Source organism: Cryptococcus neoformans, chromosome 11 (genome assembly GCF_000149245.1).
Source record: "Cryptococcus neoformans var. grubii H99 chromosome 11, complete sequence".
In the NCBI taxonomy this organism is placed as follows: domain Eukaryota; kingdom Fungi; phylum Basidiomycota; class Tremellomycetes; order Tremellales; family Cryptococcaceae; genus Cryptococcus; species Cryptococcus neoformans.
Genome location: NC_026755.1, coordinates 18136 through 43558, shown reverse-complemented (window position 1 = coordinate 43558; position 25423 = coordinate 18136). Strand labels below are relative to the sequence as shown.

At 49.2% G+C, this 25423-nt stretch overlaps 9 protein-coding genes and 4 non-coding genes; 8 read left to right on the top strand and 5 right to left on the bottom strand.

Annotated features, from left to right (window-relative positions):
* Positions 1-104: 104 nt before the first annotated feature.
* CNAG_01471 (hypothetical protein) lies at positions 105-2256 on the bottom strand. XM_012197155.1 has 4 exons: positions 1800-2256; positions 693-1737; positions 491-621; positions 105-402 (listed from the first exon to the last, which is right to left on the bottom strand). The coding sequence occupies exons 1-4, from the start codon at positions 2208-2210 to the stop codon at positions 262-264; spliced, it is 1728 nt and encodes a 575-aa protein (XP_012052545.1). The 5' UTR covers positions 2211-2256; the 3' UTR covers positions 105-261.
* Positions 2257-2375: 119 nt separating this feature from the next.
* On the top strand, positions 2376-3571 carry CNAG_01470 (NADH dehydrogenase (ubiquinone) flavoprotein 2). XM_012197154.1 has 4 exons: positions 2376-2581; positions 2651-2875; positions 2955-3329; positions 3390-3571. The coding sequence occupies exons 1-4, from the start codon at positions 2474-2476 to the stop codon at positions 3429-3431; spliced, it is 750 nt and encodes a 249-aa protein (XP_012052544.1). The 5' UTR covers positions 2376-2473; the 3' UTR covers positions 3432-3571.
* Positions 3572-4531: 960 nt separating this feature from the next.
* On the top strand, positions 4532-6562 carry CNAG_12951. XR_001046260.1 has 4 exons: positions 4532-4997; positions 5062-5437; positions 5542-5883; positions 5932-6562. It is a non-coding gene; the product is annotated as a hypothetical RNA (non-coding RNA).
* A 3-nt stretch (positions 6563-6565) lies between these two features.
* CNAG_01469 (CDP-diacylglycerol-serine O-phosphatidyltransferase) lies at positions 6566-7683 on the bottom strand. XM_012196942.1 has 3 exons: positions 7566-7683; positions 6844-7504; positions 6566-6795 (listed from the first exon to the last, which is right to left on the bottom strand). The coding sequence occupies exons 1-3, from the start codon at positions 7661-7663 to the stop codon at positions 6781-6783; spliced, it is 774 nt and encodes a 257-aa protein (XP_012052332.1). The 5' UTR covers positions 7664-7683; the 3' UTR covers positions 6566-6780.
* A 145-nt stretch (positions 7684-7828) lies between these two features.
* CNAG_01468 (hypothetical protein) lies at positions 7829-10862 on the top strand. XM_012197153.1 has 5 exons: positions 7829-8148; positions 8204-8602; positions 8658-9122; positions 9168-9689; positions 9746-10862. The coding sequence occupies exons 1-5, from the start codon at positions 7834-7836 to the stop codon at positions 10658-10660; spliced, it is 2616 nt and encodes an 871-aa protein (XP_012052543.1). The 5' UTR covers positions 7829-7833; the 3' UTR covers positions 10661-10862.
* On the bottom strand, positions 8668-13010 carry CNAG_01467 (solute carrier family 35, member F5). XM_012196941.1 has 7 exons: positions 12706-13010; positions 12561-12631; positions 12086-12474; positions 11923-12001; positions 11590-11805; positions 10725-11514; positions 8668-10662 (listed from the first exon to the last, which is right to left on the bottom strand). Exons 1-6 carry the CDS (start codon positions 12814-12816, stop codon positions 11079-11081), a joined length of 1302 nt encoding a protein of 433 aa, XP_012052331.1. The 5' UTR covers positions 12817-13010; the 3' UTR covers positions 8668-10662; positions 10725-11078.
* Positions 13011-13381: 371 nt separating this feature from the next.
* Positions 13382-16443, top strand: CNAG_01466 (hypothetical protein). XM_012196940.1 has 10 exons: positions 13382-13542; positions 13595-13656; positions 13785-13932; positions 13999-14139; positions 14301-14738; positions 14823-15313; positions 15389-15460; positions 15550-15624; positions 15888-15977; positions 16092-16443. Exons 1-10 carry the CDS (start codon positions 13479-13481, stop codon positions 16152-16154), a joined length of 1644 nt encoding a protein of 547 aa, XP_012052330.1. The 5' UTR covers positions 13382-13478; the 3' UTR covers positions 16155-16443.
* Positions 16444-16596: 153 nt separating this feature from the next.
* Positions 16597-19481, top strand: CNAG_01465 (5' flap endonuclease). XM_012197152.1 has 6 exons: positions 16597-16768; positions 16833-16901; positions 16959-17045; positions 17115-17199; positions 17273-19236; positions 19307-19481. The coding sequence occupies exons 1-5, from the start codon at positions 16728-16730 to the stop codon at positions 18914-18916; spliced, it is 1926 nt and encodes a 641-aa protein (XP_012052542.1). The 5' UTR covers positions 16597-16727; the 3' UTR covers positions 18917-19236; positions 19307-19481.
* On the bottom strand, positions 17707-19666 carry CNAG_12950. XR_001046259.1 has 2 exons: positions 19595-19666; positions 17707-19528 (listed from the first exon to the last, which is right to left on the bottom strand). It is a non-coding gene; the product is annotated as a hypothetical RNA (non-coding RNA).
* Positions 19667-20171: 505 nt separating this feature from the next.
* Positions 20172-23035, top strand: CNAG_01464 (nitric oxide dioxygenase). XM_012197151.1 has 7 exons: positions 20172-20610; positions 20662-20825; positions 20879-21186; positions 21246-21475; positions 21534-21647; positions 21700-22125; positions 22251-23035. Exons 1-7 carry the CDS (start codon positions 20453-20455, stop codon positions 22363-22365), a joined length of 1515 nt encoding a protein of 504 aa, XP_012052541.1. The 5' UTR covers positions 20172-20452; the 3' UTR covers positions 22366-23035.
* An 86-nt stretch (positions 23036-23121) lies between these two features.
* Positions 23122-23869, top strand: CNAG_12949. XR_001046258.1 has 2 exons: positions 23122-23199; positions 23234-23869. It is a non-coding gene; the product is annotated as a hypothetical RNA (non-coding RNA).
* CNAG_12948 lies at positions 23444-23958 on the bottom strand. Its single transcript, XR_001046257.1, has one exon. It is a non-coding gene; the product is annotated as a hypothetical RNA (non-coding RNA).
* A 319-nt stretch (positions 23959-24277) lies between these two features.
* CNAG_01463 (hypothetical protein) lies at positions 24278-25213 on the top strand. XM_012197150.1 has 3 exons: positions 24278-24525; positions 24591-24665; positions 24756-25213. Exons 1-3 carry the CDS (start codon positions 24429-24431, stop codon positions 25127-25129), a joined length of 546 nt encoding a protein of 181 aa, XP_012052540.1. The 5' UTR covers positions 24278-24428; the 3' UTR covers positions 25130-25213.
* Positions 25214-25423: the final 210 nt, after the last annotated feature.

Here is a 25423-nt window from a genome sequence, read left to right as displayed (position 1 = left end):
ACTATGATGACAATCCCTTCCACATATCCCCAGCTTCTGGAACCTCCATACCATTAGAAGTCTGATGGAATGATTGATGGTTCAAGTTGGACGAAGAAGGACCGGCGAACAGGCAAATGATTCATGTTTATATATACATGTATGTAATGAGAAGTATAATAATGCTGATATACCATCCTCCATTCCTCACCCCTCACGCCACGCTCCCGTTGTTCTCTCGCATCAAGCCTTACTCGTTTCACTCAATGCTTAACACTTCCGCTACTCCACAATCTTCCAATAAACAACACTACACCCACACCCAGCTACGATCGTCTCCTCACACTTGACTCTTCGTCTCAATAGTTGGCCAGTTGGGGAGTAGGCTGGAATGGAGGGGGAGGTGTGGAGTTGGAGTCGGTTCTGTTTGGGGTGAAGTCTCATGGTTAGCGAGCCTTGTTATGGCGCTTTGGGGTTGGGGGGGCGGAAGCAGAAGAAAATGAAAACTCACGGCATCGACACTAGCTGCATCCAGCTCGTTCCCGCTCCAGCCCCCGCTTCGATCAGGTTTACCGCCCAAGGCTGGGATGTACGTAGGAATAGGGATGGATGTACGTTTACCCATGCCCAGTTGATATTCCACTAAAAGAAAAAGAGATAAACGAAGATCTCGGTTAGTGTGTGTTATGTCAAGGAGACGGAACTGGACGGACCATTCGCACCCCACGCAAACACATCCCGCCCATATTCTTTCCCTTCGCCACCTCTCAGCGTATCTAGCACCGCGAACGCATGCGTCCCTCCTATCCCTCCCTCTCCTTCCCCCTCACCTGCTGCCGCACCCGCACTCGCACCCGCAGAAGGCGACACGCTTAACCGATATATACTCAGCGGCTTGAACGTCTTTTCCTTCTCACTGTACTCCTGTAACCCGCTAATGACCTTGACTTTTCCCGGGACACCTTGGGCGGAGCTGTACGACCCCGTGCCCAATGCTCCCATCAAGCCACTCCCACAAGCCAAGAGATCGAACCACTCTCCTCTTCTCCCCGGATGGCTTCGCTTCACCGTGAAAAACGCGGTGTCACCTCCTGCTTTTACGTCCACACATTCGACGTTTATGGGTGCGCCAGCGGGATAAGCCTTGCTCAGGACGATCTCGATAGGCACAGGGACGAGCGGGGTGGTGTTGGACCCGCCAAGACCTGTTTGACCTAGCGAGTTGGCGCCCCAGGAGAGGAGGCGAGAAGTAGATGTGATGGCGTACGAGGTGTGGGAGGCTGTAGCGACGTGAGTGATGGGGATGGTAGAGAGAGATGGGATGGGATCGAGGTGGGTTCGGTAGGTGATATCTTTTGATGGCCGGGAAGAGGAAGAAGGGGCAGAGGAAGGGGCAAGGACGGGTTCGCTAGAGACGAGTTCCTCTCTCGTTCCGAGTTGGCGGAAATCATTTCCCTTTTCAGAAAGTGGCATGGAAAATAGTCTGCCTTTGGTGGTAAGCGCCAACAAGTGATGGCTGCCTACAGCTACTTGCTTCCATTTCTCGCCCCAGGACAGACCTCCACTGGCTTCTAGTTCGACGTGCGGGATATCTTGGGTGCGTGAGGAGGTAAAGTATGATAGCCAGTTAGAGTTGCCCGATGTGGAAGCGGGAGAGGAAGCCGAGTGAAGAGAAGAATCGGGTGAGAAGACGTATAGCTTGCCAGATCGGCTGAGGGCGAATACCTTGGACTGGCCGGGCACCAACGTTTTCAGATCCTATGTTTGCTCTTTGTTTAGTTTGCCCTCAGCTTTTTTGTATAATCAGAAGTAAGACGTACCTTGCCTACCAGTCCCTTTCCAACCCTGCCCGTCGGGTCATACCCTTTTCCCCATAACCAACAATCTCCATTCGCATCCAATGCCGCGGCATAATTCTCTGCAATCACCAAATCCCGTAAAGGTGTCCCTCCGAGATGTAATAACGGCGCGGGTCGCTTTACCAGTACCGGGACCTCCTGTGTGTTCTCCTTGTCCTGGTCTGCTTGAGGAGGGATAAGTGTGAGGTTCCTGTTTGATCCCCAGCCGATCGGTGTGTAGGGCGGGAAAATGGTGGTTGCGTGCTTGACTTTCTTCGTTGCGGGGAATACCGAATCGAGCTTGAGAGGGTGGAGCTGTGTGTGGGTGGCGTAGAGCGTGAGCGCTATGCCTGATGCTGTTATGAGCGGGAGCGTCCTGTGTAGGCGGGGCATGCTTTATATGTATCGATGATTGCTGTTATGGTTCACATACATAAAGTACGTATATGGCTATGGAGAATAGAGAAATGACGGTGAAATAAACTGCCGACGTCACCATATTTGTTGGATAAAATGGCGTAAACTCGCGGGTTAAAATAAACCACCAACCAGCGAGCCAGAATATCACTCCCCCGCGGACTCTCAGCCAATCCACCTCTGCCCGATTCGACGTTGTCTACATCTCTTCTTGCACTTCCCACCCATATCCGCCAGCCATGTCTTTCGCACGTTCAGCCATCCAGTCCGCAAGGAACACCCTCGCAAGGCCTACCAGACGTACTTTCGTCTCTTCCACCTCCCGTCTTTCAGACTCGCTCTTCGTCGTATGTCCCCTTTATTTACTGCCTGGCGAAAATGTTTGCTAACGATGGCCTTTTTATTCGTACATCTAGCACCGCGACACAGATTACAACAACCCTTCAATTCCATTCGAATTCACCCCCGAAAACCTCAAACGCGCGCATGAAATCATTGCTCGCTACCCACCACAGTACAAGAAGGCTGCCGCTTTGCCCATTCTTGATTTGGGTCAGAGACAGAACCAGGGATGGACCAGTATTAGCGTCATGAACGCTGTTGCCAAGTTGTTGGATATGCCCAAGATGAGAGTTTACGAGGTGAGTCCAATTCGCCGTGAATCATCTCAAGTCTAGTGGATGCGGCGAGGGATAAGAACTAAATCGCACACCCTCATAGGTCGCTACATTCTACACAATGTACAACCGCGAACCCGTCGCCCCCAACTTTGTCCAACTGTGCACTACCACCCCTTGCCAACTCGGCGGCTGCGGTTCCACCAAGATTCTCGAAACCATCGAGTCCCACCTCGGCGTCCACCCCGGCCAGACAACAAAGGACGGGAAATTCACTTTTGTCGAAGTTGAGTGTTTGGGAGCGTGCAGTAATGCGCCAATGATGCAGATTGGAGATGACTATTATGAGGATTTGACCCCGGAAACGACGGTAAAGATTTTGGATGCGCTTGCGCGTGGGGAAAAGCCAAAGCCGGGTCCTCAGTCTGGGAGGCAGACATCAGAGAACTCTGCGGGGTTAACGACTTTGACTACAAAGGTGAGCACCTTTTCTTTTCCTTTCTCCCCAATGTGCCAAGTAGCTAACTTTTAATTCTAGCCTTACGGACCAGGAGAGTTTTGTTTACCCGAATTCCAATAGACACATCAGGCTAGAGGGGTTTTAGAGTGAAAGTGTAGAGTAGGGATGTGGGCTTGTTCGTCCGTCCAAGCGGATGAATAGGTTCGGGAGGGCGCGCGGCTGGGACACGACATGCATTGTTACTTATTAGGGCTCTAAGCAATTCGCGCAATCTCGGCGAATCCGATCAAATCATTCCCCCTGTCTTGTCCCCTAACGGCTAGTTCTCTAATAAGTGGATTCTAAAAAAACTTTCCTCGTCAATAAGACATCATTCTAACTACTCGTAGTCATTTCTAATAGCTTCTCAAAGCTCGGAGTCCAGTGCGATGTCTGAGCCCTACTAGTACTATTCCCCTGCCGTTCACGCACCCAGTCAATACGTAATCGGCAAGGCGCGAGCGTTCCTTGCCTCCACTCTTGGCCTCCACTTTACTTGTCCGCCGATACGTTCGTCCAGCCAACAAAGAGGTCAGTGCACGACACTCCTTTAAGTTAAGCTAACTAGTCCTTTAAGCTAAGCCAACGAGTCTTTTAAGCTAATGCAAATGTCGATCGATCTCGTGAGGAAGGAACGGTTAAAAAATTAGTGCTACGCTCCTGTGAGGATACCAAAAAACGTGGGTAGAAGGAAGACAGAGAGGAGGACGAGAGGAAGACGGAAAAGTAGTTTTGGGGGGCCGAGGAGAGTGGGGGAGGCGGGAGAAGGCGGGGGGAAGAGTAGGAGGGACCGTGCGAAAAGGCGTTAGGGACGAGAGAGGTCCGAGCGGAAGGCACAGGGAAAGTGTGAGAAAGATGAGTCTGCTTGTGGAGCTGAGAAAGATATAAAAGGCTTACCCTTTATAGTAGATAAATGCATACAAGCACTGGATAGAGTCCTCCGTGGGTAGTAACGACCAATAAAAGTAAATATGGGTTGTTTGCTCACTTTTGTTTTTTCGGTTTGAAGTGGTTATTTCGGTTTGAAGTGGTTACCGACCTCCTGCTGGCAGTGGCTTCCTTGGCATTGTCGTTCCCCGCTCTCCTCTTAAACTCCAAGCCGCTATCAATGTCAGTCTATGCTTTTATACATATTCAAAGGGAAAAGGAAAGAGGGCGCGGCTGACATGATATGTAACAACGGTAGCGTGGCAGGGTCGGTCGCCGGTGTGGCGTTTGCTTGGTCTTTGTTCTGTTGGAGGGATGTCTTTGGCGATGTTGCCGCTGACATACTGACGCGGTACGCAAGGAGCCAGGGGTGGCTGATCCTGGGGAGAGAATGGGAATGGGGCCCGGCCATGGACGTGAGGGTCCCCCCTGCGTTTCTCTCTCGCGGCGGTGTTTTCCGTTGTCGGATTAGTGAAATACGGTTCTAGTATGTCGCGCGTCAATCTAAAACCCTCTGCATCAAGCTAAAACAGTGTGTACAGAAGGTTTTATTGCATCCCTTTCTTTCGTTTGTCTGCCTTTTCGGTCGTGGCTCGTCACTTTCTTCTGCCATGCGGCCCTGGCAGCAATTCTGCCGTCACCCGAGATATACCTATATGCTCAAGTCGTGAGAATTCATCCCATTGCAGGCTGAGAATGGTCGTGGGAAAAGTTGCCTTGGTACGTTTAGTTGAATACATGGACTGGATTGGGTGGGCTAAGTATTCATGCTGACAATCTTCAGTCTCTTTTTCCATCCCTGACCGGGTTTACCCTTCCTTCTTTCTTCCTGATACTTTTACTTTTTCCTCCGACATTCTCTTTCGTTCAACACTTTCCCCTTGTGTCCTTTATTTCCCTCCGCCTTTCCCCAGACTCAACAGAGCGTTTCCCGGTTCTTTGGCGACACCTCTAGCCAGCTCTGATCCCTTTATTCAATACTCGATTATTCGTGCCACCATTCGCTCCATCGATTTCTTACGATCGCACAGTGGGAATCCTAAACGTCACTCTTTTCCTTCGGGATCCTGGGGTTACGCTTTCTCGTGTCCCGTTATCTTTCTTTGGTATTCACCTCCCTTATCTTTTATCGCCTATCCGAGCGACCTTTTGTCGCCCTCGTAAGTCATAATGCTATGTTGTGACAGCTGCGATCGCTAATCTTTCTTCTCGCGAACACGGCTCGTTCTGTCCGTTAAACTTTTTCCCTTTGTGGTCCCAACAGAGATGTGCCCAGTCGTCAGCAACGGCACTCCACGGTATATTTCCCCTATTACAGATTTCTTCCCCTTTCCATTCTACTCAATCCACGGCCAGCATCTATTTCCTGTCTTTTCACCTAAACCTTTTTATCAACCGAGACTCTTGTCCAAACAAACCTCCACCTCAGTTTGTATATGAGCGCAATCTATCGGTATTCACTGACTGCGCCAATCTATTCTGCAATGCCTCGGCCAGGCGAGGGATGATCGGCCAGGCGAGGGATGATCGGCCAGGCGAGGGATGATCGGCCAGGTGAAGGATGACGGGATGTATGCGGAATGGGTTCGCATTGGCGATGCAGGGTGTAGGTAATCGCTCCCGAGTATAAACCCTGCTTAGTCCAGGCTATTAGACGCAAAAGGCCTATTCATCCATCCACCACCAGCTGGAAACTGACAGATGCTCCATTCACCATGTCGTATTGATGGAGCTTCCAACAGTCATCGGTTGCAGAGCCATACGAATTCAGCTGTATGGCCAAAAGCTTCCACTTCACCAGCGTAACTTTCCTCAAGCGCTGAGGAATCTGACTATTATCTGGCAGGGATAAGTCAGTGGGACACTGGTGTAACATACAGATCCGACAAGATAATTCCTCTTTGCTCCAGCCCAAGGTATCTCTTCAGGCATGGATGTGTGTCCGATGCTGATACCGATGTCGATGGGCTTTGGGAGCATTAATGTGGGGATGATTGCGAGAGGCAAAGAGTGCAGGGTAAAAATGTATCCGCATCCTGTCCATCCGTGGGCAGCTACAAAAATACGATGCCAAGACTTTGTGGGTTAATTAAACAACTGACAGCTGCCGAACAATTACTAAAAGAGGTCACCCCCATCGATGATGAGGAATGTGGCACGGCTCGATCCTGAGAGTTGGCTATTGGAGGGAGGCCTGGGCTACGTACAAGCCCTGCAAGAGCGGTCTCTTCTGGCATGGTAGAATAGGATTAATACGTTTATGCAATTCCTCCTATTAACCTCGTACTTGTTTCAGTCATAAACGAACATTGCATGCGTGTACTCGTATTCATGGCTCGTACTCATGGCTCGTACTTGTAATGGATAGACCCGGTTGAACAGATACTTGGTAAGATACTTGGGAACTTGAAAGGGATATGGGTGGTTGGTGAAAGTAAATGTACAGCAAATTCCACAAGCGCACAGCGTATTCATCTTTCCGTATTTAAAAAGTCTCCGAAAGTTACAGCTTTGGGATCTATGGCATGGTATTAGTTTTACGCTATGAAAGAGAAGACGGACCCACCCGCAAGGTCTTGCTGACCATCATGGCGCCCCAAAGGGCAAAGAGCGCACTGACGACATGGACTTCTCCGCATCCGCCCTTTTCCCCCCAAAGCGTGACCATTCCAAACGGCACGTCATTTCCCACTCCGCGCCCTCCCAAGCCACGGCCCGAGCCATGGGCGTACCACCCCTGCTTGACCCACCAGGCCATGACGCTGGTCAAGGCGAGACTGGAGGGGATGGGCAGGCCCTCAAAGTACTTTGACTTGCCGGAGGGGTCGGAGGGGATGAGGGCGACGGTGGCGTTGAATCTGGCGAGGCGGGCGAGGCCGCAGGAGACGAAGAGGAGGAGGGCGACGAGGTCGAGCGGGGTGCGGAGGCCGAGGGTGAATGCGAGGACGGCGGGGGCGACGCCAAAGGAGACGAGGTCTGCGAGCGAGTCCATCTCCTGGCCGAGCATGGAGCCGCCGCCCATCCAGCGCGCGACCTTGCCGTCGAGGGCGTCGAAGCCGAAGCCGAGGATGGGGAGGAGGTGGGCAAAGTAGAGGGTGCGGAGGGCGGCGGGGGCGGGGGGGCCGGGGAGGTTGGCGGAGAGGAGGAGGTAGCGGGCGGAGGAGAGGATGGAGAGCGTGCCGCACACGCCGTTCATGATCGTGATTAGATCTGCGAGGCGGAAGTTGCTGGGGGGGACTTAGTTAGTTAGTGAGCGGGGGGGGGGGGGGGAGACGGACAGAGACTCACCGGACGAGGGAAAAGTGGCCGTGGTCGTCGTTGTACTGGTGGAGCGCCTTTTTCTTCTCCTCCGCCATCTCGGCGGGCTTGCGCTGTTGCGGTGCCATCGGGGGGGGAGGGGGGGAGGGGAGTGCGGGGGGGAGTAGAGAAAGTGACAGAGGCCAACTACAGATGCGATGATAACCTGCCCCACCATCACCACTTACGTAACACACGCGTCCACCGTGTTTACCTTTTTCCGCACAAACAATCGCACGCTTTGTGGACCGTCACCGCCATGTCCGCATACCTCGACGAGCAGACGCCCCGCCTGCGCCACCTCCACGCCCAGCTCGCCCTCCCCGCCGCAGCCCTCCAGCACGACCTCCACAGGATCGAGGCCGCCATCAAGGCCGTCATCACAAGCATCGTCCGCGAGCGCGAAGCACAAGTCGACCAGCTGAAAGATGATATCGCAGCCGCCACGAGCGATCTCGCCACCCTTGCGAGGGCGGTAGGCGACAGGAGGGAGAGGCGCAACGACGCGGACGAGGAGGAAACCTTGCCGAGGCAGCTCGAACGCTTAAACGAGCAGGCAGTGGAACTGAAACAGGTGTGTGCCTTTTCTCCTGCCGTTTGGGCAAAGCTGATAAAAAAGGGGAAAAAAGGTATACGACGAAAGATTATCGCATATAAAGCAACAGCAATCCACACTGGATAGATTATCAACCCTTCTCGGTCCGCCGTGGCAGCCGTCGAAACCGCTCGAGGTTATCGCTTCCAGTTCGCGTTCCCGCGGAGCGAGAGCGCATTCTGCCGGCCCGTCGCAAGCACCCACGCAGCCGCAGGGCCAGCTATCGAATGGGATGGGAATGGCCCACGCAGATGGAAAGCGGAGTTCAAGTTCAACACAGACCATCGCCCAGGCTATCGCCCTCGGCCACGGGCACAGTCAAGGCCCGACACAAGCGCATGGACATGATAAAGGAGAAGGACAGTGGTACGACGTAAGGGAGAGTGTGGTGGAAGAAATCGATGAAGCTGTGAAACTGGCCTTGGCAGAACGGGTGCGTTTTATTTTTATATTTTTATTGCTGTTACTAACGTAGCTGTTACATGCAGAATGCCCGCCGCCGCACGCTTTGCCAATCACTCTTCACCCTCACATGGCTCCATTCGGAACTCGCTCTCCCCCCGATCCCCACCTCTTCCCCACACAATTTCCCTCCCCACCTCTTACCGCCCTACTCGGAAGAAGAACAACCGGGTCTTTACGCTTCGTACGAACGTCTTCTGCATACCATCATCACCCTCAACCCGCTCCCTCCTATGGACGATGGCAATGAGGAATGGCCAGTAATAGAAAATTTGGAAGGGATGAAAGAGACGGAGCCGGAAATACCGCTGATAGAGTGGGTAGAGGAGACGATGGAGCTTTGGACAAGTAAAAAAGAGGAACATGAAGCGAGGATACAAGAGTTGTATAATATGGTGGAGCCGTTATGGACGAAATTGGGCGTAGAGCAGGAGACGATGGATTGTTTTGTAGAGATGAATAGGGGGAGTGGTGAAGCCACCATCAAGGCTGTAAGTTGTTTTTATTTATATATATATATACTGATACAACTGCAGTATGAAGCAGAATACGAACGTCTTCTCGAACTCCGCCGCGCTTCCCTCTCATCCTTCATCCTCTCCACCCGCTCCACCATCGTCGCCCTCCAAACATCCCTCCTCATGTCCCCCCGCTCCCAATCAGCCTCCTTCCCCGAGATGCACGACGAAGAATACACCGAAGACCTCTTACACCTGCACGAAAAACAGGTCGAGCGGCTGGAAGAAGAAGTGGAAAGCAAGAAGAATATCTTGCCCAAAGTGAGGGAATGGTTCAGGCTGGTGGAGGATGAAGAAGAGTTGGAGCGGAACGAAAGGGATCCGAATCGGTTTTCGAGGAGGGGAGGCGCCATGCTGAGGGAAGAGAAATTGCGGAAACGGGTGAATGTGTTGAAGCCCAAGATTGAGATGGATCTTCTTTCATTGCTGCCGACGTGGGAGGAAGAAAATGGGAGACCGTTTATGGTTTCCGGACGGCGGGTGGTCGATCGGATACATGATGCGATGGAGGAAAAGGAGTTGGTCAAGGAGGCGAAAAAGGTAAACGTCTCCTCCCCCTTATATGCTCATTTAGGTGCTAACTTGCAAACAATCAGCGCGCCAAACAAGGACTCCCGCCTCTTCAGCCTGGCGCCAGTGGCTCCTCGCGTACACTCGCACCCTCCAAAACCATCCGCGCCACCCCATCCCACGCGTCCTCCACTATCCGGTCCACCCGAGCGGCAGCGGCGGCGGCTAGTGGTGGAGGGACTGGGGGCGGGAGCGGGACATTCAATTTGTACTCGAAATCATCTACCGCGCTGAGCTCTACAAGTACGGGTATAGGCGCATCAGTGGGCACCGGCACTGCCACGAGGTTGGGTAAAAGACCGATCGGTGCTTTGGCTTCAGCGTCGTCGTCTTCAGGTGCGGGACCGGGACCGGGACCGACCCCGACAGTGGGGAATAAGCGGGCAAAAGTTGGGGCTGGTGTTGCGTTGGGGTTGGGTACCGCCGGAACGGGGCCGGGGATGGGAAGAGGAGTGGGGAGGAGTGTGTCTTCTCGGAGTGGAGTGGCCCGAGGTGGAGCATCGGTTGGGGGGGCAGCAGGTGGGAGTCCGACACCACGACATCGAGATCTTTATCCACATAACCAAGCACAACGTTCAGTCTCACATTCATCAGCCATCCCATCCCATACCTATACGCATACGCATACGGGTCTACCTGGTCTGCCGACGACAGGTGTGAAAGCGCTCGCGCCGGCGCCGAAACGGGTTATCAACCCCCTCGGTCTTGGTCTCGGTGGCGGTGGGGGGCAGCTTAATGGGGGAGAGGGAGAGGTGAGAAGAGCGCCGAGAAAGAGTTTTAAGCCTCGTTCGAGTATGGTTCATGGCGCTACTGGATTAGTAGGTAATGGAAGCGCAAGTGGCGGAGGGTTAGGATTAGGAATAGATGGTTTGGGAGGCTGGAGAGAAGGGTTGGACGGGGAGGATGGTGGGTTGGAAGGGGAGGATGATGATGTGTTTTGAACCTGAGGCGGGCAGTTTTTATTTTTACATTATTTGCGTATTCTTTACTTACAAAGATACTTACATTGTTTTGATTTTGTTTTCTTAAAACGTTTATTATTATTTCGGGTTAGTAGTTTATCCTTCATACTCTGAACTGTAATCATGTAGCGCCTTTCTGCCCCCGTCAACTAATGATATGAATTTATAAGTTGCGACACTACTTGTACAAAAGAAACCGGTTGAAAAGTTTCTATTTCTTCTATTTGTCTATGAAGACAAGACCGGGACAACATGAACAAACACCTTGATAAATAAACGATAGAAAAAAAAAAAACCAAAAATCAAAATCAAATATGGGGAAATGGGAAAATGACCCGCGAACTCGACTAGATCGACCGCTCCCTCCCTTGCCCCCTCGTGACACCCCAGGAACTTCCTACTCGTCCACATCACTGTCACTCCCGTATTCCCCATCACGCTCAACCACCACCGCCTCACTCCCTTGTTTATTCTTCAAATACTCTTGCCATCCCAGCATCCCAAATCCCACGCAAACCATCCCCGCTCCGGCTACACTCCACAGCGTCACCCCTTTCATCCCTCCTTCCCCGCCGGAGCCCAAACCAAGCCCGAAAAACTCGCCCAACATCGCCAGAGGTATCGTCAACGATAGTCCGACGGTGACCAAGGTCGGTGTCGTCTTGAGCATCGCCAGCACATACAAATAATCTGAAGAGAGGGTGATGCAAAAGTTGGTGAGGCAGATGAACCACGCAGAAGAGGTAGGCGGGAGAGAGAAGGGTTCAAGGCCTGTGTAGTGAAGGAGAGGGAAGATGGGGATGAGGAAGATGGTGTTGAAGAGGCCTGCGAAACTGTGGGAAAGTGGGGTTTAGCGACGAGGGAAGCGAGTGAACGTATGGGCCGGTGGCAAGGGGGAAAGGACTTACCCAAGCATCAACTGCATATCCGCCCTCTCCTCATCCACCACCCTTACTTTTAAAAGGATGACGTACACCGCGTAAAAGGCGGCTGATGTCAAAGCTAAAGCATCGCCGAATATCGGGTGGGAGGATGCCGAGGAGAGGGATGAGGGGCCGGAGGGGGAAGGGGGAGAAGTAGAGGGGAGGGAGTCGGAGTGGGTTACGAGAAGCACGCCGAGGAAGCTATAGGGGAAAAGGGGAAGGGCCGTTAGTGTTGTTGCTCTAACACGGACTCGGGGGGATAGAAGAGAAGATAGCAGAAGAGGGGAAACGGGGATCAAGGGAGGAGTAGCAACGTACCTAGCGATGACAGCGATCAACTTGGTTGATGTCAGACTTTCCACACGACATATTCTTCCTAGCGCGAGGGTGAAGAAACCTATTTTTTTTTGTCCATCGGATGAGCCTTCATACTCCCATTCACACCCGTAAGGGAATGTAAGAAAAAGAGAATGAAACTCACCACTGGTACTGCTCAAAATCGTCACACTAGCCACACTCGTCCACGCTAAACTCGCATTCACAGCCCAGTTGGCGATGAACCAGACGATACTCCACCATGCTGCGATCTTTGCTGTTTCGCGAACGGTGAGGGGAGGAAGGTGATGGAGTGTGACACCATCGATTCGTTCTGTGTGTTCCGAGTCTTTTCGGTGTGATGGGTGTGAGAGATGTTCTTCGTGAGGAGCGAAAGGGATAGGGAGGTATCCGCCCGACGGTGAAGCGGCATGCTCAGTATCATCCGGTCGGACATGGTTCTGCCCCACAGCATGATGCCGAGCGCCTTTACGCCGTCTCCAAAGCGTAGGCAACAGGTAGACAGTGAATGATGCTGTGTTAAAGTACGTTATTCTAAGTAAACGGAAACACGCGTCTATTAGTATATCTTCCTTGTGGTTTCCAACAGGGCGCTTTTTCTGTGGCAAGGACAGACGTACAAAAAGGGTTTGTTCCACGCATCATCCCCCGTTTCCAAGCCAGCAGTGATAAAATTTGATGCTGTCCACAACTATATAGACCGTGCGAGCAGGACACCACTCAGCAGACAAATCACCTGATTGGAGGAAAGAATTATTGACGCACGAAAACGACACCAAGGAGAAGAGCGACGCCGACGAAATACCTGTTGAGGTTGTATGCTGCCCAGATGCTTGATGTTGTGGGCATCTTGAGGAGAAGCTGGCCTGTCTCCATTTGGATTTCGTAGAAGTTTGTTTTGACAACCTTAAGATTTACAACGCGAGTATTATTACGGGAAGTTTGCAGGTGAGTGAAGCGTCGAGTAGTGTTAATTTCGATTAGTAAATTAGTGACTCATTTCAAATTTCCTATTGATGTTTTTCCGTTTTATCTATTTTGATTTGATTTGATTTGATTAGTAAATGTCGGGAGAAGGGATAAAGAGAATAAACATAATTAGTGAGTTTGAAATAGTAGGAAATCCAAAATTGTTATCAAGGGCATGTATTACGTAATACTATAGGTGGTGACGTAGGTAAATGTTGGAATGTACGACTAAGCTGTGTTACTGGCGTGCATATAGAAGTGAGAGTGTGCGTGTATGTATGCAGGGGGGGGGAGTGGGATACAGGTATATGACGATGTATTAGCAAGAGTCCACCACAGCATAAATGCGGTAGGAATGACGACCACTGCCCCTGCTGCGGGATTTGGGTTGCAGCGAAACGTTAGTGGATTGGAGGACCCTATACCCCCAGCCGGCGCATACAAACATGCATTTTCATAATTCCCGCTATACTTTAGCTCTCGCTCTGCTATATTTAAACCGTGTACATCCGTACATCATACACTACTACTTTCCTTGGAAACCACTTGAACGCCACTCGAGTATTCTCATGGAATCAGAGAAGCCGCCGGCAACTTTACGCCACAAGCTCTCGGGTCGGCTATTGGTTTTCTGTGAGCACTTGTTTGCCCATTACTTTCTCATCGCTCACGTAGTTCACCTTAGTTTTCATCTTGGCCACATTCATATTTACAGCTATACTATACGCATCCGACGACTATGTATCTGCAAGTCGTATCTTTCAGTATTAGACCTTATCTTGCTGACTTTGTGATTTACCTTTTCTTTGACAATTTGGAAACCCATTCTTCGCTCGACTGTATCCCCAAACCACAATAAATGAAATGATATCTAGATCACCACCCCAAACCTTTTTCCACTACTCTCCCACCCATCGCAGGGACCTTTATCTCCCGATCCAGAGATCAACCAGTCCATACATCTAGGCGGATTACCGGGTTTTCAAGTATTACAAAATGTATGGGTTCATAATGGTACAATATGTGCGTTACATTCTTTCTTTTTTCCCCGAGAGTACGATATATCGCTGACTCTCCACCCATCTGCAGACCTATTCGCCCCCGACCGTTCCAAACTCCCCTCCAAAAGCCGAGCAGTAAGCGGTCAAACGCGCTGGGAGGTATTTACCCATCCTTCTAATGATTTGCTCCTCTCTGCGAGGGGCGCTTACATCCTTGAAGGCACCAGTAGTAAGTCTCAAATGTCTTGTCTAAACCCTCAATCCGCAGCCGATTCATAACTCTGAGATTGAGGTTACAATCCTTCTCTCCCTCGTCCTGTTCCGTCCGGTCTTGTCTAGCTTTATCCAGCTTTGTGTTGTATAGCCGCTAATTGAGGTTTGGGAAAACAGTATTCATCAACGATGGGGCCAGAGTCGATGAATGGCATTACCTCTCTTCTTACTACCACCTCGTATCCGAAACACTCCTCGGTGCTCTCGCTTCTCTTGCCTCTGTCCCTCTGCCCTCATCTGGCCTCCCCCGCTCTAACTCTGTGCCGATACGGACACAGATGCATATTCCAACAATAACAACCAGAGGCATAACCATACCCGCACTACCAGAGAGAGTGGTGATACCATGGAAAGGCGCGGAAGGGTGGAGGGATGAAGCAGGGTGGGGCGAGATGGTTTTGAGTGCTATTTGGGGTGGCTGCGGGGGTGAGCGAGCCAGAGGCGAGGGAGGTGAAGGCGAGAAACAAAGGATTGCGGGAGTGATTGAACCGGAAGATTGGGACATGTTGAGCAACCCTGAAAACGAACACAAGGGATGGGTCTTCATGGAACGAGGTATGCGTTCTTCATTTCCATTCTCCACCCTTCATCCTCAATTGCTGTTTCTTGTGAAATGACCACAGCTAATGTAATGGAAAGCAATAATAACAGACCATTGGGCATCCCACCGGCACAATCCGCTCTCCTTCGCATTGAACAAGATGGCGGCCTCGGTGTTTGTGATGCCGAAACCGGTTTTTTGGTGGATGGAAGCTAGGCGAAGGTTTTTAGAGGGTCTTGGTTTTGGGTTAGAGATGGGGGAGAGGGATGTACCAGGTGGAATGCTCTCATTTCCTTCCCCTTCCTCCTCGTCCTTGTCTACCACAAGGGCAAAATCGAAGACAAAAACAAGAAGAATCAAAAGGACAACCCCGAAATTAATATACATACTCGACCAATCATCTACAGCGAATCGAAAATTGAGCGAACAATCAGCGTTGGAGCTGGAGGGCATGTTGGGGGAGATGGAGGGGAAGGGTATAATAGATGTCGTTCATCTTTGGGTTGGTAAATCTGAATCGCACGACGGAAGGCAGGATGAAGGGAATGAGGACAAGAAGCGGCAAATAAAAGAGATGATTGATGCGGATGTAAGCCCATCTCATCCGTCTGTTCTTTATCAACGAACAAATGGCTAACTTGTGATGACCTTCCTCTTTCGTTAGATCATACTATCCGTACATGGTGAGATGTTGACGCATCAAGTATGGATGCCAGAAGGCGGAATCGTCATCGAGGTACGTTCCAGTCCGAACAATCTTGGGAGATGGGAGACAAAGAAAAAAGAAAAAGAAGAGGAAGTACTGACGTGGAGAGGGTAAATCAGCTATTTCCGAACGAGAGCTTCTTACCCGAAAACCAAATCGTGGCGGACGCGTTGTTACACGAGTATATCCCCGTCGTACGTAATTCTTTTCCGTCTTTCGCCTCTCATTTCCTCCTTCTCATATATATCAATTCACATACTAATGTTAATTTGTTTTCCTCTATCCTCATCCTCCATAAACCCCTCCGAACTACTGTAAAAACCCTCATGATTGCTAACTCCCCACCGAACACTTTTTCATTGCCTCCACAACGCCCACGCTTTGCTCCCTTTCCATCCAATCACATCTTCATCCTCTCTCCGGTATCATGATCTTTTTCTAATTTATCTGAAAACAGTGGTATGACAGGGCTCTTTCGAGAGAAGAATGGGACGCTTTGCCTGCGCAATATAACCATGGCAAGCTTTACGATGGAACGCAGATCACTGTGAGTCTTTCTCTTCTCCTTTTCCCCTTCCCCTTTCATTCTGCATCACTCCCAGGAGACTGTTGTCGAAAAGGGAAAAAAATGTAATCGCTGATGGATAATGAACTGGTGTAGGTAAACAAAGTATACATGAGATTATTACTGGAGGACGTCGTAGGGCGGATGAGGTCAAAGTGAGAGAAGCAATAAAGTGTGATTGGTGTTGCGGAAGGGAAGGGGAATAATATAGACAGAAAACTCGAAATGACGAAACGACACATAACGCACAATATACAAGGAGATACAAAATCTTCATTGTACCAAACGCATTGCACAATCAGACGAAGCAAGGAGGCAGGGCAGAAAGGTGGAAGTTTATTTGTTGTACGATAATGATATCTCAGCGACATCTTACGCCATCTATCTACGGTATCGCTCTTAGATTCTTTTCATGCATATTCATCTTCGACTTTCAGATAGGTTCAAAATGGGGTATTTAACAATTTACAATCATTCTTGCCCGGAATAATAAATAACTGTGTCCTTTACATTACCCCCGCCAAATGGGAGCCGCATCCCCATGCTTTAATTGGTAAGGTTGTCGAAGATGATGACATTAGGGGGCTATCTCTTAAGAGAAAAATAATGGAACTGTGCTATACGTCATCACTTTTTTGTTTACCACGATTGCTCATCACTCCTACTCCCTCCACTAATTAATTCCATCATCTCATTCATCTACTTCTCTATAACTCATTATACGATTCAAGAATGGGCATCAAGGGACTCTTACAATGGGTTAAGAAGGAACAGTGAGTGTGTATCTCCCACATGAGTGAAGAGAAGTTTGTAACTAACGGCCGCACAATCACACAGTCCTGATGTGATCAAGGCCTTTTCCAAACGATGGGCAGATCCGAAATTCCACGGGAAACGGGTTGCTATGTAAGTTATTATTTGTCCAATCCTTTCCTTTTTTTCAAGCTAACTATCCACGCCTAGAGATGCGACGTTACTGACCAATCGGTTCCATTTTGCTTCTAGAGGAGGCCCTCTGGAGGGTTACGGTGAAGTAATAGGGTGGTACAAGTGCGTAATTATCATTTGTCGCTCCTTAAAAAGTCGATAAATCATTGTGTTAATCGGCCTCCACTCAAGTCTCATATCAGAGATGAAAGCCTACGGTGTCATTCCAGTGGCCATATGGGACCAACGAGGCGTAAGGGAATGGAAATCCGCCGAGGTTTGTTTCACCTCATCTGTCTCATTTTACGTTCTTCTCGGACAAGACAGAGCTCACTGTCTCCCCATATTAGGCCCGTCGCCGTCTCACCATCCGTGCCGCCCATCTAGCTCGACGTAACCATGAATTCACCCGCTCGGCTCGCGTACACCTCCTTCGCGAAGCCATTTCTGACTTTTTCCACCTTCCTTCTGAAGAACAAGATGCTGTGCGAGCTCATTGGCAAGCTACAAAGTTTACTTTTGTGACTACAGGTAGGAAAGATGCGCTGGACGGGGACCGAATACCAGCTGGAGGGCCATTGACGCCGCCTGAAAGTTCAGGGACGGAAAAAATAGAGAGGGAGGCGCTAGAAGGATTGCAGGGGGATCAAGAGGAGAAGCTCAAGGATCTACAGAGTGGAAATCGTGTGTTAACTGCGGAAGAAAATGAACAGATGAAACAGAAAACCACAGCTGAGAAAATTGCTTCAAGCCTCACTGAACGGGATACCATTTCTATCAATCGCATAACCTCTACGATTGATACATTCTCCTACCTCGTCCAAGCCTACCGTGACGCTTATCGTCCACCTCTTCCCTCCTCCAAATCCAAACCATCCCCAAGTTTACCCGGATTGGACCCATCACAAGACCTCACCCCGCTCGAAGAAGAACTCAAACATTGGACGACTGCCAACCGACAAGAACTTGGTCTAGATGAATGGAAAAAGAGGGTAGAAAAGTTGGATGAGAAGCTGGAAGACCTTGTGCCACTTGAGAATTTTACAGAGACTAGACGGCAGCTCGACTTGACCCGCGAAGAAGGCGAGATCATCAACCTCGTTTTATCTCCACCAACCCCATCCGACCATTACCCCACACCCCCGCCTTCCTCTCCCTTTCAAATAGCATCGGAGCCCTCCCCTTCGTCGAACGCGCTCATCCGCCTCAGGGCCCTCATTGCCACTCTCCCCTCCGTCCTCTCCATCTATCAACGCGCCTTGGACATCCCATCTCCTGCCGATCACCTCAATTGCCAACATCTTCTCCACCTCCTTCGTGTCCCCATCCTCCACGCTTCCATCCCTTTCGAAGCAGAAGGCCTCGCATCCTCCCTCTGTCTCTCTGGTCTAGCTGATTATGTTGGTACTGAGGACAGTGATGTGCTTGGATACAGCGCGAAACTACTGAGAAACGTCTCCAGCTCACGAAAACCATTAGAAGTCGTTGATGGAGAAGAGGTAAGGCAAGCGGTTGGGCTAGAGAAGGATGAGTGGGTGGATTGGATGGTGCTGCTCGGTACAGATGCGTCGAATAATATACCTAAGATAGGGCCGGTAAACTCGCTTCGGTTTGTAAAGGAATATCATTCCATCGAAAACATATTGGGAGCAAAACCGAAATTGGTCGATAAACTGAACATGTTGCACCCGGAGGGAGCGCCAAAGGGAGTTGAGGAATGGATGAAAGGTGTAGACGCTGGAAGGAAACTGTTTAAAGAGTTACCGCCGACGCCTACGGTCGCTGAGTGGGAGGAGCTCTGGACTGGGGCCGGGATGGTTGAAGAGACGGATGATAAGGTTGTGCAACAATGGCTTGAAGAAAAGTTTGGTGCCAAACTCGTGGAGATGGAAGATGCGGACCTCTACAAACTGGAAGGGAATGAGAGTGAAGTTGGAGGCGAGGATGAAAGCCAAAATGAAGATGAGAACGAAACTGATGTTGAAAAAATATGATTACGGACCCTACCTCCCTTCGATCTTTATGTGAGCATTACGATTTGTAGATAGATATATACAATGTCCCTTTTTTTTCTTCCTGTCATATTGTATATCACTGCTACCCAAACGTCCATTCTCTGGTCATACATCATGTGACATCAGTGATCCATGAACTATCTTTTCGGGACATATGAAACTCTGCTGATCAATGTGTTTAAACCCATTGCGCATTGCCCTTCGCTTCCTCTCATACTCTCGCACATTTCAACAGTTTCACCATTGCAAAATCCTAAAACATAGAAGTACTATTATTGAGTTCTCGTAACTCCGATGTAGTGCGTACCACATCATCCTAGTTGTAATATGTATTCAACCAAATACTGACTACATCCCTAACTCCCATAGAGCGGCCGCAGGGGCCTTCCCAAGGATTGTTCTTGTTTCCATTTTGTAACGGTATCGCTCTATAAATTTGCAAATGGCTTTGGTAATAGGGCTAAAGCCAAATCATCATGACCGAAAAAGGGCTATCGAATATGAGGCAGTTTTGAATGACTCTTAACACGGTGTGGACGCTCAGTTCACCATTTCATTGATTTCCATGCACGGGTTATGGTGAAAAAGAATCTATCTGAGTTGATAAGCAAAGTAGTTTTATCCAGGTTTCCATGGAAAGGAAGGCCGCACGCGCACCCAGAACGTCCGCACTATCTTGCGCGTTCATCGAGTAATCAATCCGTCCTTCATTTAATTGTTGCAAAGTTGTCAATCTCAAGTACATGATCGAGGCTTTTTGTTGTGTTCGTTCTTTATATCCGTATTGGAGCCGTGAATGGCACGGCCGTCATTCGCCGTCCCCTTATAAGGTACATAATACTGTAATGGAGTACAACTCCATCGCTTTTAACGAATAATACGCCAGCTTAGAGAAAGGATGGATTGGAAAACATCTCGTATTCAATTGAGTTCAGCGATTGAATTGAACCCACGGTGCCTGGATGTACCTGATGATCAGTAGGAACGGAACCAAAGTCTTGGAAATCAGCAACTGATACAGCCGGCACCCGCGTAAGAAATCCAAATCAAGTCGCACGTCAGGGAGTTGGAAGAGCGATTCACTCCGAGATGATCCACGTGTCTCGGACCCCCGCCCACCCCACTTTCTGCGAAACTTAGCGGTATTTTGAATCGGGCGGACCGTCATTGGCTCCGACTGGTTAACTTCCTCAAACTCCGCACCGTTATTCCTTTTTCTCCCACTCGCTGAAGGAAAAACACGAATACCCTCGACCCTATTGGATTAGTTCAATCGTCGGAATAACGAGCACTCCCCATAACTCGCGCTCCGATGACTTCCAGAAATGACAACGGGTGACTACTACTCTGCTCCAACTCTCAACTCCAACATAGCGTTCGATATCGGAATGTAACGGTCTTCATGTTACATATATAAAGATGAGCTTGGACCCATTGCTCCACCCACTTTCAATCCATCCTCCTTAACAGCAATTGCCCATTCATTAATCGCATTCAACCCAAACTAACACCTAAATGGACGCCAAGAAGGCTACTATCGCTATCATTGCCCTTGCTGCCGCTGCTACCGCCTACAAAGTCATGAGTACTACTCAAGAAAAGAAGAATACCGAAGGTGTCTGCCCTGCCACCGGCCAGAAGCGTGCTGGTTCTACCGGATGCCCCTTCAGCTCGTGAGTGTACCGCATTTATTTATTCTCGATTCATCTATTGACTTCACATAGGGGGCTGCCTTTGCCTGACCCTGGTCACCGATGTGACCCTAACTCTATCCAGGAAGAGTACAAGGTCCCCGAAGTGCCTCCTCTTACCGAGGCGCAGAAGGACATCATCAAATCTACTGCTCCTATCCTCGAGCAACATGGTGTCACCATAACTACTCATTTCTGTAAGTCATCCCGTGACTTCTCAAGGCACAGTCAATGACCGATGATGGATCAGACAAGAACATGATTCGTGCCCACCCCGAGCTGAGAGACGTCTTCTCAGAGAGCGCTCAAAAACTTGGCCACCAGCCTGCCGCTCTTGCCGCTGCTGTTTATGCCTACGCTTGCAACATCCACGATCTCACTCCTATCCTTCCTGTCGTCGAGCGAATCGCCCACAAGCACACTTCTCTCCATATTACTGCCAACCAATACGGTATTGTCGGCAAGCACTTGATCCAGGCTATTGTTGACATCCTCGGTGATGCCGTGACTCCCGAGGTCGGTGATGCCTGGTACAATGGTTATTGGAATTTGGCCCATGTATGTGTCCCTCCCTGTTTCTCTTACCGTATCTTGAACTTTCAATTAATGTACGATAGGTCTTCATCAAGCGGGAGCGTCAACTTTATGATTCTGCTATCGAAGCTGGTGGCTGGGAAGGATGGAGGCAATTCAAGGTCGCCAAGCGAGTCAAGGAGTCCAACGAGATTACTAGCTTCTACCTGAAGCCTGTTGAAGGATCCGGCGCGCCTTTGCCCAAGTTCCGGCCTGGTCAGTACACTGCTGTTCAGATTGATATTCCCGGTTTAGGCTACAAGCAAGCTAGGCAGTGAGTTGTTTTTCATGCTGAGCGTCGTGAGGTCTGTGCTGATTAGCACTGTGAATAGGTATTCCCTCTCTGACGCCCCTAATGGAGAGTATTTCCGAATCTCTGTCAAGCGGGAAGATGGAGTGCCTGTACCTACACTTTCTAACCCTGAAGTTCCCTTCCACCCTGGATGGCACGTCATCTCCTCTTCTGTCTCTTCCTAATCAACGCTAATTTGTTCTTAGGATGAGTAACGTTCTTCATAAAGACTACCAAGAAGGCTCAATCGTCAACGTCGCCTCGCCATTCGGTGATTTCTATTATGCACCCTCCGATTCCTCGCCCACTGCCCCGCTTGTCCTCCTTTCGGCCGGCGTGGGTCAAACACCTGTCATGGCCATGCTCAACGCCCAGCTCGCCAAGAACAATGAGCCTAACTCCCCTATCAAGCCTATAACTTACGTTACTGTCGCCAGGAGTCCTAAAGTTCGTGCGTTCAAGGACCATGTAAAGAAGCTTTCAGATGTGCATGAGAATGTGAAGAGTAGAATATTCTACTCGAGACCGACGGATGACGTGGTAGAGGGGCAGGACTATGATTTCAAGGGTAGGATGGATCTTGAGAAGATCAAAGAGGACTTGTATTTGGGAGATAAGACGGCCGAGTACTAGTAAGCTTTTACTGCCTTTTGCACCCTCTCTTTCCCTCTTTGCTTCTTTCCTTTCCTTTATTCCCTCCCATGATTCTCATTTGCACGTCTTGTTTGAAGGACTCGCGCTGATCTTTCCCCTCTAGCATCTGCGGTCCTTCCAAGTTCATGCTCAACACAAGGGACAAGCTCCAATCTCTCGGTGTCGACCCCTCTCGAATCCACTATGAGCTATTCGAGGCTGGTAATCTTTCTGCTTAGATCAAAGTCTAATCTACAATTGAGATAGATAGACGACGATGGAGGTTGAAGATGTGGAGGAGGTACAGGCAAGAGTTTAAAAGTTAAGGAGTGGGATTCTGTCATGTATAGTGGCTTCTGTTTCTTTCCTTGCGTATCGATTTGTCGCATTGTAGGCATTATATCTCACAACACTTCGTCTCATCATCTTTTGCATGAATTGATGAGTGTCTAGCGATCTTGATGTACTTTGCTGCCTGCCTGCCTAACTTCCCAATAATCAGCACGTTCTTCTTTATTCCCTTTCAACGACATAAGCGTATTGCAACATGCAAATTCTCTACGGATCTACTCCTCTTAGTCATGGGAACGAAGCCCTCTCCTTGATTATACACCTCGAATTAATGACATACTACTGTAACTCGACTCTCGATAGTCCACTTCAATCCCATTTGCTTCGACTTATTTCAGTGCGGTGTAATCAATCAGTCGCTTGATTGTTCATAGTACTTTGTAACGGTGTTGTATTTAATCAAGTAATATGCTCTAAGCCTAGTCATCTCAGTTGTTAAGAGATGATGTACGACTGATATCAACGCTGATACCACTTAACTCTCTGTCTAATCTGAATCAGACAGAAATGCAGTTCGGTACCAAGCCATTATGTATGGATATATATGTTCCTATCTCGCCGTTTACAAGCTAAATAACATTAATATATATCCACCTCGCGTCGCTAAGCTTAAAGCACATCATTGGTTACTTTATCTGATATCATAGTTCTCCCAGACCACAGCCCTCAAATCTTCACTCTCCCGCCAACAACACAGTTACTCAACATCTTGTATGTTACATTGATGGCACAAGGCACCTTTTTCAACTAATCGCGAGATTGTAGCGACATCACTGTCCTCAGAGAGGCCGGAAAGCGCCTGATGCTACTACGTTTATTTTAACAACCGTTTACTCCCGTCGGAGAACTTAGAGGTTCGGAATCTAGCGAAGTTTGTATAAAATGGTTTCAAGTGGGATCATCTTCTTGGAAAGGTCGCCAGAGAAGGGTGAAGGATATGAAGGTTGTATTTCATTTCGCCTACGCGGAGAGCTCTTCATATATCTTTTCCTTAAGTGTACAGCTGACCAATCTTTCTCCTCCTTCGAGCATCATTTTCCTCTTTCTTCCTCTGACTCCGATCTCCCGAGGACCTCTTCTGATCCGGTTTCCTCTTCCCTTCTCTCCTCCTCTCCTCTTCCTCTTCTCCTCGGCTAATCTTTATCACCTCAATTCCCCCTTTTTCTCCGCCTCTCGTTTCTTTTTCCGTTCTGTTAGACACTATCTTTCCTCCGTCCCTTACAGAGCTATCCCCCCCTTGTCGCGGAGCATTGATGACAAAAGAAAAAGACACGGGAAACGAAAAAGATATTTGCGGGACATAGAGAGGATGAATAATAGTAACTTTGTTCCCAGATGAATGGCGGATATAGCTAGATAATAAGTTGGTAGATGGCAGATGCGTGACATGAGATGGTGTAAGTTTCGAGAGACATTGCTGATTCAGAGATAATAATAAAAAAAAAGTCTAGAGAAGAAATAGTGAATTGCCCAAAGATTACACGATAGTGATGAGTCAACAGCCTGAATTAGCTAGCGACATGATACTGCATATTTGACAACAACTAGACACTACCAGACCTGATTAGACCTGATTATATTTCACATGCAACACGTTTGAGACCCGCCGATAATAGATGATTATTAATTGCGCCCCGCCCTTACTCGCAAAGAGATCGGGCGGGCCCGGGAGCCAGCTGTGCCGTCTGTTCAGAGCAAGATATGTAATCTTATCTGGTTTCTTGCGTTACGTAAAATTCCGTCGAAGGCTGCTCAGGTCTTTCTCGTGCGCGACAGTCATGTTCGCATTTCGTCCATTCATTTCGTACTCCCCTTTATTTTTCCCGACAACACTCTTCACTGGTCGCCTCACTCCATCTGCAAACATTAGGACCAATCTAATCATCATTTGAAGGAAAAAAAGCACCTTGTAATACTTCACTTAAGCATCCTCAGTTTTCCGCCTGCCACGATGGCCGATCAGCAGACGGCCCAGGCTTCAAATACTGCTCAAGCCGTGCAAGCCACAAGCGAGACCGGACATTCTACAGGTCCAATTGCCAAGGAATGTGAGTAACAGAAGTTTGATAAGGCATATAATCACCCGGATAGCGTACATTAATACAGTAATTAGTTCACAAACTTGATCTATCCGCGCTCAAGGTAAAAACCCTCAAACTTGACGAAAGGGATCCCGATAATCCTCCTAGTGGGTTCTATTCTCTTGTCGACTCACAGAAACTGTATCCTAGTCCAAGGTGATCGTGCACTAATTTCTTGTCACAAAATCTGTACATAGCTTACGACGAGCTCTTTGACGAGAACATGCGCCTCCGTGATTTCCACGACACAACCGTCCCTAATATCCTTTCTGTCGCATCAATGATCAACGATTGTGTTGACATGATCAAAATTATTGAAGAAAGAAACCTTCGAAATGAGAAATTTATCAATGAGAGCACAAGGTTGATGACTCAAGTTCAGGAATCGATGGCTGCAAGAGAGGCGACAATAAGGGAGACTGAGAAGCAGGAGTATGATAACAAGATGAAAAAGCTGCAGGCGAAGCATGCAGCGGAGAAGAGGCAATCGCGGTTGGAGATTCAATCGTTGAGACAAAAGGTTGTGAGGCTGGAAGGACGGCTAATGGACAATTCGTCGACGCGGATGTGACGTGGTTAGATTTTGCATTGTCTTGTATTATTGTTCCATTTGTAATGAACCTACACTAAGGAATGTATTGTGTACAGCAGCACATAAACTAAACTCTTCATCCTCCAATGATCTCGCCCTCTCTCATCTATGGTTGATTGTCGACCATGACGGCACACAGAGATGCCGAAAAGAGCTGGGCAGTATGAAGACTACAGTACTTAAAGCCATCCATTTCAAACTGGAGATGAATTGCAGGTCTCAAGCTATGATAGCATACTCATCCGTATTGAGCGAAAACATCCCATGGACCTT

Bases quoted from the DNA above. Each gene is read 5' to 3' on its own strand.
- CNAG_01465 (XM_012197152.1), top strand. From the start codon at position 16,728: ATGGGCATCAAGGGACTCTTACAATGGGTTAAGAAGGAACA. The intron at 16,769-16,832 runs GTGAGTGTGTAT...ACAATCACACAG, and splicing joins CAATGGGTTAAGAAGGAACA to TCCTGATGTGATCAAGGCCT. The intron at 16,902-16,958 runs GTAAGTTATTAT...ATCCACGCCTAG, and splicing joins CACGGGAAACGGGTTGCTAT to AGATGCGACGTTACTGACCA.
- CNAG_01471 (XM_012197155.1), bottom strand. From the start codon at position 2,210: ATGCCCCGCCTACACAGGACGCTCCCGCTCATAACAGCATCAGGCATA. The intron at 622-692 runs GTCCGTCCAGTT...TTTTTCTTTTAG, and splicing joins GTTTGCGTGGGGTGCGAATG to TGGAATATCAACTGGGCATG. The intron at 403-490 runs GTGAGTTTTCAT...CACCCCAAACAG, and splicing joins ATGCAGCTAGTGTCGATGCC to AACCGACTCCAACTCCACAC.
- CNAG_01470 (XM_012197154.1), top strand. From the start codon at position 2,474: ATGTCTTTCGCACGTTCAGCCATCCAGTCCGCAAGGAACACCCTCGCA. The intron at 2,582-2,650 runs GTATGTCCCCTT...TCGTACATCTAG, and splicing joins TTTCAGACTCGCTCTTCGTC to CACCGCGACACAGATTACAA. The intron at 3,330-3,389 runs GTGAGCACCTTT...TTTTAATTCTAG, and splicing joins TAACGACTTTGACTACAAAG to CCTTACGGACCAGGAGAGTT.
- CNAG_01467 (XM_012196941.1), bottom strand. From the start codon at position 12,816: ATGGAGACAGGCCAGCTTCTCCTCAAGATGCCCACAACATCAAGCATC. The intron at 12,632-12,705 runs GTGCGTCAATAA...CGGTCTATATAG, and splicing joins TTCTCCTTGGTGTCGTTTTC to TTGTGGACAGCATCAAATTT. The intron at 12,475-12,560 runs GTACGTCTGTCC...CCGTTTACTTAG, and splicing joins GCGTGGAACAAACCCTTTTT to AATAACGTACTTTAACACAG.
- CNAG_01463 (XM_012197150.1), top strand. From the start codon at position 24,429: ATGGCCGATCAGCAGACGGCCCAGGCTTCAAATACTGCTCAAGCCGTG. The intron at 24,526-24,590 runs GTGAGTAACAGA...TACAGTAATTAG, and splicing joins AGGTCCAATTGCCAAGGAAT to TTCACAAACTTGATCTATCC. The intron at 24,666-24,755 runs GTGGGTTCTATT...ATCTGTACATAG, and splicing joins GGATCCCGATAATCCTCCTA to CTTACGACGAGCTCTTTGAC.
- CNAG_01469 (XM_012196942.1), bottom strand. From the start codon at position 7,663: ATGGCACCGCAACAGCGCAAGCCCGCCGAGATGGCGGAGGAGAAGAAA. The intron at 7,505-7,565 runs GTGAGTCTCTGT...AGTCCCCCCCAG, and splicing joins GGCCACTTTTCCCTCGTCCG to CAACTTCCGCCTCGCAGATC.
- CNAG_01464 (XM_012197151.1), top strand. From the start codon at position 20,453: ATGGACGCCAAGAAGGCTACTATCGCTATCATTGCCCTTGCTGCCGCT. The intron at 20,611-20,661 runs GTGAGTGTACCG...GACTTCACATAG, and splicing joins ACCGGATGCCCCTTCAGCTC to GGGGCTGCCTTTGCCTGACC. The intron at 22,126-22,250 runs GTAAGCTTTTAC...TTTCCCCTCTAG, and splicing joins GATAAGACGGCCGAGTACTA to CATCTGCGGTCCTTCCAAGT.
- CNAG_01466 (XM_012196940.1), top strand. From the start codon at position 13,479: ATGGAATCAGAGAAGCCGCCGGCAACTTTACGCCACAAGCTCTCGGGT. The intron at 14,140-14,300 runs GTAAGTCTCAAA...TTGGGAAAACAG, and splicing joins CATCCTTGAAGGCACCAGTA to TATTCATCAACGATGGGGCC. The intron at 15,625-15,887 runs GTACGTAATTCT...ATCTGAAAACAG, and splicing joins TACACGAGTATATCCCCGTC to TGGTATGACAGGGCTCTTTC.
- CNAG_01468 (XM_012197153.1), top strand. From the start codon at position 7,834: ATGTCCGCATACCTCGACGAGCAGACGCCCCGCCTGCGCCACCTCCAC. The intron at 8,149-8,203 runs GTGTGTGCCTTT...AGGGGAAAAAAG, and splicing joins AGGCAGTGGAACTGAAACAG to GTATACGACGAAAGATTATC. The intron at 9,123-9,167 runs GTAAGTTGTTTT...ATACAACTGCAG, and splicing joins GTGAAGCCACCATCAAGGCT to TATGAAGCAGAATACGAACG.